The following is a 14,282-nucleotide window of genomic DNA, read 5'->3' on the forward strand; positions in this document are numbered from 1 at the left end:
GCTCAGGGACTGCAGTTGAAAATGAGCTTTTGCGGTAATGTTGACTAAAGGTCCCCGTCCAACTAAATGTATTAAAGTAAAGTTTCATGTGACGTTTGTAGACTGATTTGTTGCTGTTCAGGCAGCAGCACTGTGAATGAAATGAAACCCTGGACGTGACTGGGATCACTTTTCAGAGGCTCTGTAATCTCAGACAGTAAATCACGTCAGTGGAATGACTTGGCCATGAGGGTCTCAGCCAACAATGGAAATACTCACATGGTCACATGTCAAACAAATCCTGTTCATTGACATTGTGTTTATTTACATTGTGTTTATTAACATTGTGTTTATTGACATGGTGTTTATTTACATTGTGTTTATTTACATTGTGTTTGACATTGTGTTCATTAACATTGTGTTTATTGACATGGTGTTTATTTACATTGTGTTTATTGACATGGTGTTTATTGACATGGTATTTATTGACATGGTGTTTATTGACATTGTGTACTTGTAAATAGCTACAAAGACAACCTGTGAAACCATGTTCTCTATTTGTCTCTCCAACTTTTCTTCCCTCTCTCTTCTCTCCCTCCCCCGTGTCTCTCCCCATCTCTTCTCTCCCCCTCTCTCCAACTCTCCTTCCTTCCCTCTCTCTTCTCTCCCTCCCCCCTCTCTCCCCCCATTTCTCTTCTCTCCCTCCCCCTCTCTCTCCCCATTTCTCTCTCCCTCTCCCTCTCTCTTCTCTACCCCCTTTCTCTCCCCATTTCTCTTCTCTCCCTCCCCCGTCTCTCTCTCCATCTCTCCTCTCTCCCTCCCCCTTTCTCTCCCCCTCTCTCCTCTCCCTCCCCTCTCTCCAACTCTCCTTCCCTCTCTCTTCTCTCTCCATTTCTCTTCTCTCCCTCCCCCTCTATCTCCTCTCCCTCCCCATCTCTCTCCCCATCTCCTCCCTCTCTCTCCCCATTTCTCTTCTCTCCCTCTCCCCTCTATCTCCTCTCCCTCCCCCATCTCTCTCCCCATCTCTCCCTCCCCTTTCTCTCCCCCTCTCTCCCTCCCCTCCCCCTTTCTCTCTCCTCTCCTCCTCCTCCCTCTCTCCTCTCCCTCCCCTCCCCTGTCTCTCTCCCCATCTCTCCTCTCTCCTTCCCCCTTCTCTCCCCATCTCTCCCCCTCTCCTCCCCCTCTCTCCCTCTCCCCCTCCCCCTCTCCTCCCTCTCTCTCCTCCCCCTCTCCTCTCCTCCCCATCTCTCCTCCCCTCCCTCTCTCCCCTCTCCAGGTAGTAACCCTGGCCGTCTACACCTTCATCTTTGCCTGTATTATTGGAAGACAGTTCTTGGACCCAGCTCAGGGTTACCCAGGTCATGACCAGGACTTTTACGTTCCCATCTTCACTATGCTACAGTTCTTCTTCTACTCTGGCTGGCTCAAGGTATGACTGACTGACTGACTGACTGACACACACCAGCTGGCTCAAGGTATGACTGACTGACTGACTGACTGACACACACCAGCTGGCTCAAGGTATGGCACGCACACACACACACAAATGGGGATTTGTCAGTAGGGGAAGTATGGAACCCAACTTCTGTTGACAGTAAGATTATCTATGCCTTGTGGGATTTAATTTGTCAACCAATGTTGTAAATCCCTGATGTCACATGACTGCCTGTTGTTTGATATCACTTCCGTATCAAGACATTTGTCTGGGATAATGAGCAGTGATGTGAGAGGTCCTTCTTCTTCAGGTTGCTGAGCAGCTCATTAATCCATTTGGGGAGGATGATGATGACTTCGAGGATAACTGGTATCGACAGAAATCTGCAGGTTACTTCCAATCAATCAATCAATCAATCAATTAACCAAACATGTGTTGCAAAATGCCTTACAGTAAAACCCAGACTAGTTTTCATGTCTTTTCCAAGCCGATGTTATTGATTGATCTGTCATTTGTGCCAATCGATCATTCAGTCAATACCTGTGTTGTCTCAGGTGTCGTTGATCGCGGTGGACGAGATGCACATGAACTCCTCCGATGACTAAAGACATTTCATTGAACGACTCTGAGGCTCTGCCTCCCTACACCCTGGCTGCTGCCGATTACTGCATCCCTCCTTCCTCGGATCCACCAGAGAGCTGGAGTGAGGACATGACAACACGGCACGCACACACACACACGGACACGCACGGACACGCACGGACACACACGGACACGCACGGACACGCACGCACGGACACACACACACGGACACGCACCGACACGCACGGACACGCACGCACACACACACACGGACACGCACGGACACACACGGACACGCACGCACACACACACACATACACACACGGCTGCTTGTACAAACACACGCACACACACGGACACACACGGACACGCACACACACACGGACACACGGACACGCACGGACACGCACGCACACACACACATACACACACGGCTGCTTGCAAAACACGCACACACACGGACACGCACGGACACGCACGCACACGGACATGCACGGACACGCACACACGCACACACACACACACGACTGCTTGTACAACACACGCACGCACGCGTCCGCGCACACACACACACCACGGCTGCTTGTACAAACACGCATGCACACACGCACACACACGGCTGCTTGTATAAACATGCACGCACACACACACACACACACACACACGGCTGCTTGTACAAACACGCACGCGTCCGCGCACACACACACACACACACACACACACACACACACACACACACACACGGCTGCTTGTACAAACACGCACACACACACGCACACACACACGCACACATGCACGCACGCACACACACACAAATGTATACTCAAGTCCTACGTATGCAAGGGCACGTGTGTAAAAACTCCCATCTCTCCTCAGCTAGATATCTGTCTGAGAGAAGATGGACAAGAGGGCATGGCTAGAGAGGATACAGCTTATGTGTCAAATGGACACATTTTATCTAACCCTTTTCCTAGTCTCGTTGCCATACCTTCAAAATCACATTGTTTTTATCCTAACCTTAACCTAATTCTCCTAACCTGCTACGAAAAGTCAATTTGAAATAATTCTGACTCAGATGTATACTATCTAGTCAAAACCATTACTATTCACTAATATCCATAAACTGTATACCATCTAGTCTAACGTATTCAATAATATCCATAAACTGTATACTATTTAGTCTAATGTATTCACTGTAATATCCATAAACTGTATACTATCTCGTCAAAACCATTACTATTCAATAATTACTATTCTAAAATCCACTATTACTATTACTAATATCCACAATTACAATTACTATTCTAATATCGACAAGCTGTATACTATCTAGTCTAACGTATTCACTAATATCCATAAACGGTATACTATCTAGTCTAATGTATTCACTAATATCCATAAACGGTATACTATCTTGTCTAACATATTCACTAATATCCACAAGCTGTATACTATCTAGTCTAAAGTATTCACTGTAATATCCATAACCTGTATACTGTCTAGTCAAACGTATTCACTAATATCCATAACCTGTATACTATCTAGTCTAATGTATTCACTGTAATATACATAACCTGTATACTATCTAGTCTAACCTATTCACTAATATCCATAAACGGTATACTATCTAGTCTAATGTATTCACTGTAATATCCATAACCTGTATACTATCTAGTCTAACGTATTCACTAATATCCATAACCTGTATACTATCTAGTCTAACGTATTCACTAATATCCATAACCTGTATACTATCTAGTCAAAACCATTACTATTCAATGTAATATCCATAACCTGTATACTCTCTAGTCTAACATATTCACTAATATCCATAAGCGGTATACTATCTAGTCTAATGTATTCACTAATATCCATAACCTGTATACTATCTAGTCTAACGAATTTACTAATATCCATAAGCTGTATACTATCTAGTCTAACGTATTCACTAATATCCATAAGCTGTATACTATCTAGTCTAACGTATTCACTAATATCCATAAGCTGTATACTATCTAGACTAACGTATTCACTGTAATATCCATAACCTGTATACTATCTAGTCTAACGTATTAACGAATATCCATAACCTGTATACTATCTAGACTAAAGTATTCACTGTAATATCCTCTATCTTTCAGTCTATCGGGCATTTTTCAGTTCGGAGAGGCAGACAAAATGGACATTCACAGACAGGACAGCCACAACAGCAATCACAACTTCCGTCATGGTCGTCAAAAGTCAGTCCTGGGGCACGTGCGTAGGCTTCTCAGCGTCCAGGATCCCCCAGAGCTCGTCCCTCCTCGGCCCTCCTTCAAACGTCACAGCAGTGAGGCCTTCTACCCCTTCAGACCTGACTCCCATGACTACCCTGGATCAGACGACCAGGCTCCCCCAGGACCTGATCACTCTCTGTTCCCCAGACCCAACCTCTTTAACTCCCATAACCCCCTCTCGCCCAACCACCCTCTGGATACGCTACGGGAGGTTAGCAGTACTCTTTCTTCCCTGGACACTGAGCCCCGTACGCCGTCCTTCACACACCTGCCTCAGTGGGTGGTAAGTCCACCTGCTTCTTCTGATGATCATGGGGATAGTGGTTATGGGGGTGATGGAGGGACGTGTGAGGCGTTATCTGGGGCTCCACAACCCCTGAATCATATAGAGGCCTTCTCCCAACAGACAGGGCATGAGCAGGCCTCAAGTAAGCCTGGGACGCCAGTAGATCTGTCCCCCATTGTGGAGGCTCCGGCCCTGAACACGAATCAGGGCAACAGCTGTACCCAACCGAGGCCCAAGAAGTTGAGCTGGAACGTCCCCAAAGACTGGTGTAAGCCACAGAGACGTCAGCTGTCCTTCCAGTTCTCCCGACAGGGGTCAAAGAGCTCCCTGCACAGCCTGCCGAGTCCTCAAGGCCTAGGGAGGAGGAGAGGCCGAAACACTCCCACAGCCCTCCACTTTCCTGCTGAGCCTGCCCAGTTCCAAGCACTGCAAGTCCCCGAGACAGACATTCTGGAGTCCAATGGTCATGAGAGTGACAAGAAGGACACCAATGACGGCCAAGAGAACAAGGACCAGTCACAACCGGAGAAGTCGTAATGTTCTTCTGACATACAGTACATATCGACCCTGCTGTGCAGTACATATCGACCCTGACATGCAGTACATATCGACCCTGACATGCAGTACATATCGACCCTGACATGCAGTACACATCGACCCTGACATGCAGTACACATCGACCCTGACATGCAGTACACATCGACCCTGACATGCAGTACATATCGACCCTGACATGCAGTACATATCGACCCTGACATGCAGTACATATCGACCCTGACATGCAGTACATATCGACCCTGACATGCAGTACATATCGACCCTGACATGCAGTACATATCGACCCTGACATGCAGTACAATCGACCCTGACATGCAGTACATATCGACCCTGACATGCAGTACATATCGACCCTGACATGCAGTACATATCGACCCTGACATGCAGTACATATCGACCCTGACATGCAGTACATATCGACCCTGACATGCAGTACATATCGACCCTGACATGCAGTATATATCGACCCTGACATGCACTACATATCGACCCTGACATGCAGTACATATCGACCCTGACATGCAGTACATATCGACCCTGACATGCAGTACATGCTCGACCCTGACATGCAGTACAAATCGACCCCTGACATGCAGTACATATCGACCCTGACATGCAGTACATATCGACCCTGACATGCAGTACATATCGACCCTGACATGCAGTACATATCGACCCTGACATGCAGTACATATCGACCCTGACATGCAGTACATATCGACCCTGACATGCAGTATATATCGACCCTGACATGCACTACATATCGACCCTGACATGCAGTACATATCGACCCTGACATGCAGTACATATCGACCCTGACATGCACTACATATCGACCCTGACATGCAGTACATATCGACCCTGACATGCAGTACATATCGACCCTGACATGCAGTACATATCGACCCTGACATGCAGTACATATCGACCCTGACATGCAGTACATATCGACCCTGACATGCAGTACACATCGACCCTGACATGCAGTACACATCGACCCTGACATGCAGTACACATCGACCCTGACATGCAGTACACATCGACCCTGACATGCAGTACATATCGACCCTGACATGCAGTACATATCGACCCTGACATGCAGTACATATCGACCCTGACATGCAGTACATATCGACCCTGACGTGCAGTACATATCGACCCTGACATACAGTACATATCGACCCTGCTGTGCAGTACATATCGACCCTGCTGTGCAGTACATATCGACCCTGATATGCAGTACATATCGACCCTGACATGCAGTACATATCGACCCTGACATGCACTACATATCGACCCTGACATGCAGTACATATCGACCCTGACATGCAGTACATATCGACCCTGACATGCAGTACATATCAACCCTGACATGCACTACATATCGACCCTGACATGCAGTACATATCGACCCTGACATGCACTACATATCGACCCTGACATGCACTACATATCGACCCTGACATGTAGTACATATCGACCCTGACATGCAGTACATATCGACCCTGACATGCAGTACATATCGACCCTGACATGCAGTACATATCGACCCTGACATGCAGTACATATCGACCCTGACATACAGTACATATCGACCCTGCTGTGCAGTACATATCGACCCTGCTGTGCAGTACATATCGACCCTGCTGTGCAGTACATATCGACCCTGACATGCAGTACATATCGACCCTGACATGCAGTACATATCGGCCCTGACATGCAGTACATATCGACCCTGACATGCAGTACATATCGACCCTGACATGCAGTACATATCGACCCTGACATGCAGTACATATCGACCCTGACATGCAGTACATATCGACCCTGACATGCAGTACACATCGACCCTGGCATGCAGTACATATCGACCCTGACATGCAGTACATATCGACCCTGACATGCAGTACATATCGACCCTGACATGCAGTACATATCGGCCCTGACATGCAGTACATATCGACCCTGACATGCAGTACATATCGACCCTGACATGCAGTACATATCGGCCCTGACATGCAGTACATATCGACCCTGACATGCAGTACATATCGACCCTGACATGCAGTACATATCGACCCTGACATGCAGTACATATCGGCCTGCTGTGCCCTAATATGAGTCATTTCACAGGATCTCTAAGGGTGTACCCAGCATTATTATAATTGACACCCTAATAAACATCAAATGTTTGTTTTATAATAAAATATAATTTATTCAGTCATCGTTCACTGTTAATCATTGTGCTCACTCACAAAATGATGCAACAAAAAAACACCTGATTGCATTTAAACAATTATTTATTAACTTTAGTAGAATGAAAATGCATGAATTATTCTCAAAAGATGCCAGACAGCCACTGATAATGCTGGACAGACAGCCTTTCAGCCTTCCCATGAAGCACTTCTGTCTCCGTGATGATGACAGGAGGTGCAGCATGGTGATTCCATGCATCGCTTCATCCACTATCCTTCCTTCCTTCCTTCCTACCTTCCTTCCATCATCCATCCATCCATGACTCCCTACTTCCATCGCTCCATTTACCCTTCCCACGTCCCATCTATCTATCCATCTCTGCATCCAACGTTGTATAGCGTGTGTGTCTGGCCTTAGCGAAGCCCACCCTGTCCTGTCCCCGGTCATAGATACTATAGTAATCAGAGAGGAACACGTCCCCTAGGATCCACAAAGGATCCGTTGAGGAGTGCAGATCCTCCCCCTGGAACCCACTGAAACAGATCTCATGATCACCCATCAACTCCTGAAGAGAGGGAGGGAGGAGGGAGAGGAGGAGGAGGGAGAGGAGGAGAGAGGAGGAGGGAGAGGAGGAGAGGAGAGAGAGGAGGGGGGAGGAGAGAGGAGGAGAGAGAAGGAGGGAGAGGAGGAGCAAGAGGAGGAGGGAGGAGAGAGAGGAGGAGAGAGGAGGAGAGAGAAGGAGGGAGGAGGGAGAGGAGGAGAGAGAAGGAGGGAGGAGGGAGAGGAGGAGAGAGAAGGAGGGAGTAGAGAGAGGAGGAGGGAGGGAAGGAGAGAGGAGGAGGAGAGAGGAGGAGGGAGAGGAGGAGGGAGGAGAGAGAAGGAGGGAGGAGAGAGAAGGAGAGAGAAGGAAAGAGAAGGAAAGAGAGGAGTGAGTGAGAAGGAGAGAGAAGGAGGGAGAGGAGGAGGGAGGAGAGAGAGAGAGGAGGAGAGAGAAGGAGGGAGAAGGAGAGAGAAGTATAGAGAAGGAGGAAGAAGGAGAGAGAAGTAGAGAGGAGAGAGAAGGAAAGAGAAGAAGAGAGGAGTGAGTGAGAAGGAGAGAGAAGGAGGAAGGAGGGAGAAGGAGAGGAATGGAGAGAAGTAGAGAGAAGGAGGGAGAGAGAAGGAGGGAGAGAGAAGGGAGAGAAGGAGAGAGGAGGGAGGAGAGAGAAGGAGGGAGAGAGGAGGAGAGAGAAGGAGGGTAAAGGAGAGAGAGAGTGTGTCAGAAATATGACAACAATCATAACCACCACATGTTTTTTGACACAGGCCTATCGTAGGACACAAAAAAATGTATATCTATAATTTATACTAAAATGATTATCACACACAAGTTAAAGTATATACAGTAATAGTATGTATGCCGAAATCTTGTCATGTTCATTCACTGTGTGTTGGACCAGTACCCACCCTTTTGACGTAGGACTCAGCAGTGAGCACGTATTCCACCCCGTTGAGCGTGATGGTCACCTGGGGCAGGCTGGAGATTCGGGCGCAGTCAATCAGGTACTGCAACACATTTTCCTCATTGAAAAGCATTGAAGAGAATTGGAATTTCAGTGTACTTCCTGAATCAACTGGAATGTAAATGGAACTGAGCCTCGTGCAGCCCCTGTAACTCTACAGAGACTGGCATGGCATGGGCACACTTCTCCAATGGAGGTGGGGGCAGCTCCTATCACCAGTAGTACTAGTAGTAGTAGTACCAGTAGTACTAATAGTAGTAGTAGCAGTAGTAGTAGTAGTAGTAGTAGTAGCAGTAGTAGTAGTAGATGAAGCAGTAGAAGTAGTAGCAGCAATAGTAGCAGGATTAGTAGTAGTAGCAGCAGTAGTAGCAGTAGTAGCAGTAGTAGTAGCAGGATTAGTAGTAGTAGTAGTAGTAGTAGCAGCAGCAGTAGTAGTAGTAGTAGCAGTAGTAGTAGTAGTAGGAGTAGTAGCAGTAGTAGTAGTAGTAGTAGTAGCAGTAGTAGTAGCAGGATTAGTAGTAGTAGGAGTAGTAGCAGTAGTAGTAGTAGTAGTAGTAGTGGTGGTGGTAGTAGCAGTAGTAGTAGTAGTAGCAGGATTAGTAGTAGTAGTAGCAGTAGTAGTAGCAGTAGAAGCAGTAGAAGTAGTAACAGCAATAGAAGCAGGATTAGTAGTAGTAGCAGCAGTAGTAGCAGGATTAGTAGTAGTAGCAGCAGCAGTAGCAGCAGTAGCAGTAGTAGCAGCAGTAGTAGCAGGATTAGTAGTAGTAGTAGTAGTAGCAGTAGTAGTAGCAGGATTAGTAGTAGTAGGAGTAGTAGCAGTAGTAGTAGTAGTAGTGGTGGTGGTAGTAGCAGTAGTAGTAGTAGTAGCAGGATTAATAGTAGTAGTAGCAGTAGTAGTAGTAGCAGTAGTAGTAGTAGCAGCAGTAGTAGTAGTAGTAGTCGTAGTAGTAACAGCAGTAGTAGTAGTAGTAGTAGTAGTAGTAGTAGTAGTAGTAGCAGCAGTAGTAGTAGTAGCAGTAGAAGCAGTAGAAGTAGTAACAGCAATAGAAGCAGGATTAGTAGTAGTAGCAGCAGTAGTAGAAGTAGCAGTAGTAGTAGCAGGATTAGTAGTAGTAGTAGCAGCAGTAGTAGTAGTAGCAGTAGAAGCAGTAGAAGTAGTAACAGCAATAGAAGCAGGATTAGTAGTAGTAGCAGCAGTAGTAGTGGTAGTAGTCGTAGTAGTAACAGCAGTAGTAGTAGTAGTAGTAGTAGTAGTAGTAGTAGTAGCAGCAGTAGTAGTAGTAGCAGTAGAAGCAGTAGAAGTAGTAACAGCAATAGAAGCAGGATTAGTAGTAGTAGCAGCAGTAGCAGTAGTAGCAGTAGTAGTAGCAGGATTAGTAGTAGTAGTAGTAGCAGTAGTAGTAGTAGTGGAGGTAGTAGCAGTAGTAGTAGCACGCCCAATTTTTCAGTTTTTGATTTGTTAAAAAAGTTTGAAATATCAATAAATGTCGCTCCACTTCATGATTGTGTCCCACTTGTTGATTCTTCAAAAAAATACAATTTTATATCTTTATGTTTGAAGCCTGAAATGTGGCAAAAGGTTGCAAAGTTCATAAATAATACTTCAAGGAACTGTATTTGCTGTAGTAATAGTAGTTGTTACATCTGCTCCTGCCACACCTACTTCTCATCCTGAACTCCCTAAACCTGGCACCACTCCCCCAGTGCTCTCTCCTCTCTCTGTGTATGTGATCTGAGTGGAGACAGGTGTGCTGAAGCAGCGCAGATTCCCACCAGCTGCAACCTGTTCCATAATCAAGAACCCTACTGACTCAGTACCTGCCACTTCCATACTGCCAGATCTGCCTGACTCAGTCAGTCTCCATTTCAAGCTGTTTGTTCTTGTATAGATTTTCTTATCCTGTTTTTCCCAAGCCTCACGCTGCTTTTTCTCTCCACTACAGTCCCGTCTGCTCTGACTCAGGTACCTGTCTCCAGTCCCGTCTGCTCTGACTCCAGGTACCTGTCTCCAGTCCCGTCTGCTCTGACTCAGGTACCTGTCTCCAGTCCCGTCTGCTCTGACTCAGGTACCTGTCTCCAGTCCCGTCTGCTCTGACTCAGTACCTGTCTCCAGTCCTGTCTGCTCTGACTCAGGTACCTGTCTCCAGTCCCGTCTCTCTGACTCAGGTACCTGTCTCCAGTCCTGTCTGCTCTGACTCAGGTACCTGTCTCCAGTCCTGTCTGCTCTGACTCAGGTACCTGTCTCCAGTCCTGTCTGCTCTGACTCAGGTACCTGTCTCCAGTCCCGTCTCTCTGACTCAGGTACCTGTCTCCAGTCCTGTCTGCTCTGACTCAGGTACCTGTCTCCAGTCCCGTCTCTCTGACTCGGGTACCTGTCTCCAGTCCCGTCTGCTCTGACTCGGGTACCTGTCTCCAGTCCCGTCTGCTCTGACTCAGGTACCTGTCTCCAGTCCCGTCTGCTCTGACTCAGGTACCTGTCTCCAGTCCCGTCTGCTCTGACTCAGGTACCTGTCTCCAGTCCCGTCTGCTCTGACTCGGGTACCTGTCTCCAGTCCCGTCTGCTCTGACCAGGTACCTGTCTCCAGTCCCGTCTGCTCTGACTCGGGTACCTGTCTCCAGTCCCGTCTGCTCTGACTCGGGTACCTGTCTCCAGTCCCGTCTGCTCTGACTCAGTCCCGTACTCTGTCTCCAGTCCCGTCTGCTCTGACTCAGGTACCTGTCTCCAGTCCCGTCTGCTCTGACTCAGGTACCTGTCTCCAGTCCCTCGTCTGCTCTGACTCAGGTACCTGTCTCCAGTCCCGTCTGCTCTGACTCAGGTACCTGTCTCCAGTCCCGTCTCTCTGACTCAGGTACCTGTCTCCAGTCCTCGCCTGCTCTGACTCAGGTACCTGTCTCCAGTCCCGTCTGCTCTGACTCAGGTACCTGTCTCCAGTCCCGTCTCTCTGACTCAGGTACCTGTCTCCAGTCCCGTCTGCTCTGACTCAGGTACCTGTCTCCAGTCCCACGTCTGTTCTGACTCGGGTACCTGTCTCCAGTCCCGTCTGCTCTGACTCAGGTACCTGTCTCCAGTCCCGTCTGCTCTGACTCAGGTACCTGTCTCCAGTCCCGTCTGCTCTGACTCAGGTACCTGTCTCCAGTCCCACGTCTGTTCTGACTCGGGTACCTGTCTCCAGTCCCGTCTGCTCTGACCGGGTACCTGTCTCCAGTCCCGTCTGCTCTGACTCAGGTACCTGTCTCCAGTCCCGCCTGCTCTGACTCAGGTACCTGTCTCCAGTCCCGTCTGCTCTGACTCAGGTACCTGTCTCCAGTCCCGTCTGCTCTGACTCAGGTACCTGTCTCCAGTCCCGTCTGCTCTGACTCAGGTACCTGTCTCCAGTCCCGTCTGCTCTGACTCAGGTACCTGTCTCCAGTCCCGTCTGCTCTGACTCAGGTACCTGTCTCCAGTCCCGTCTGCTCTGACTCAGGTACCTGTCTCCAGTCCCGTCTGCTCTGACTCAGGTACCTGTCTCCAGTCCCGCTCTGCTCTGACTCAGGTACCTGTCTCCAGTCCCTGTCTGCTCTGACTCAGGTACCTGTCTCCAGTCCCGTCTGCTCTGACTCAGGTACCTGTCTCCAGTCCCGTCTGCTCTGACTCGGGTGGCCTGTCTCCAGTCCCGTCTGCTCTGACTCAGGTACCTGTCTCCAGTCCCGTCTGCTCTGACTCAGGTACCTGTCTCCAGTCCCCGTCTGCTCTGACTCAGGTACCTGTCTCCAGTCCCGTCTGCTCTGACTCAGGTACCTGTCTCCAGTCCCGTCTGCTCTGACTCGGGTACCTGTCTCCAGTCCCGTCTGCTCTGACTCGGGTACCTGTCTCCAGTCCCGTCTGCTCTGACTCGGGTACCTGTCTCCAGTCCCGTCTGCTCTGACTCAGGTACCTGTCTCCAGTCCCTCGTCTGCTCTGACTCAGGTACCTGTCTCCAGTCCCGTCTGCTCTGGACTGGTACCTGTCTCCAGTCCCGTCTGCTCTGACTGGGTACCTGTCTCCAGTCCCGGGCTCTGCTCTGGACTCGGGTACCTGTCTCCAGTCCCGTCTGCTCTGACTCGGGTACCTGTCTCCAGTCCCGTCTGCTCTGACTCGGTGGTTTGCCCTCCAGTCCCTCGTCTTCAGTCCTGCTTCCTGCCCCTGATCCCTGCCTAATACTTCTCCAATGTATTCCGCTCCAGACCTGCTTACACGGATCCTAATCTCCTTGCCCCAGGCCAACCGTAAGGCTCTCCAGAGGGTAGTGAGGTCTGCACACGCATCACCGTGGGCAAACTACCTGCCCTCTAGGACACCTACACCACCCCGATGCCTCACAGGAAGATCATCAAGGACAACAACCACTTGAGCCACTGCCTGTTCACCCCGCTATCATCTGGAAAGCGAGGTCAGTACAGGTGCATCAAAGCAGGAGCGAGAGACTGAAAAACAGCTTCTATCTCAAGGCCATCAGACTGTTAAACAGCCACCACTAACATTGAGTGGCTGCTGCCAACACACTGGACTCAACTCCAGCCACTTTATTAATGGGAATTGATGGAAATTGATGGAAAATATATCACTAGCCACTTTAAACAATGCTACTTAATATAATGTTTACATACCCTACATTACTCATCTCATATGTATATACTGTACTCTATATCATCTACTGCATTCTTTATGTAATACATGTATCACTAGCCACTTTAAACTATGCCACTTTGTTTACATGTATATACTGTACCTGTTACCATCTACTGCATCTTGCCTAATGCCGTTCTGTACCATCACTCATTCATATATCTTTATGTACATATTCTTTATCCTTTACACTTGTGTGTATAAGGTAGTAGTTTTGGAATTGTTAGGTTAGATTACTCATTGGTTATTACTGCATTGTCAGAACTAGAAACACAAGCATTTTGCTACACCCGCATTAACATCTGCTAACCATGTGTATGTGACAAATAAAATGGATTTGATTAGTATTTAACGTTATCATATCACCTCTCCAATGGAGGTGGGGGTAGCTCCTATCAGCTGTTGTAGAGCGAGGATGTCACGGTTGGGGCCGATGATGAGAGACGTGCCTGTATCAACGATGGCCTGACAGCCATGGGACAGAAATTCAAGGCTCCCCTGAACCTGTACACTGCAGTGGAAGAGGTGGAGGAAAACCTGTGTTCAGAACTCACAGGGACATGACCTTTTTACAAGAATTCAATCTCTAATTTGGCGGCCATTTTGGTTTACTAGGATACATCAACAAGATGAGACGAAAGGGACTTTTCTGACCGGCGTCCCATTGACTTCCTGACGAGCCAAAACCTGCCCTAACATTAACCTAACCCTTAACCCTTAACCCTGACCCTAACCTAACCCTTAACCCTGACCCTAACCAAACCCTTAACCCTGACCCTAACCTTAACCTAACCCCTAACCCTGACCCTAACCCTTAACCCTA

General features: G+C 48.3%; 1 protein-coding gene and 1 pseudogene across 1 annotated transcript; one reads left to right on the forward strand and one right to left on the reverse strand.

Moving 5' to 3' along the window:
* The window catches only part of LOC135535893 (bestrophin-3-like), a 12,332-nt pseudogene extending 6,685 nt beyond the window's left edge, over positions 1-5,647 (forward strand).
* Positions 5,648-7,676: 2,029 nt separating this feature from the next.
* Positions 7,677-13,996, reverse strand: LOC135535895 (cathepsin E-like; the record flags this gene model as incomplete). Its single annotated transcript, XM_064962303.1, has 3 exons — positions 7,677-7,877; positions 8,759-8,857; positions 13,826-13,996. Coding segments are annotated over 3 exons (471 nt in total), but the record flags the coding sequence as incomplete, so codon positions are not given.
* Between the last annotated feature and the right edge of the window lie 286 nt (positions 13,997-14,282).

This window comes from Oncorhynchus masou, unplaced genomic scaffold (genome assembly GCF_036934945.1).
Source record: "Oncorhynchus masou masou isolate Uvic2021 unplaced genomic scaffold, UVic_Omas_1.1 unplaced_scaffold_5284, whole genome shotgun sequence".
Classification (NCBI taxonomy): domain Eukaryota; kingdom Metazoa; phylum Chordata; class Actinopteri; order Salmoniformes; family Salmonidae; genus Oncorhynchus; species Oncorhynchus masou.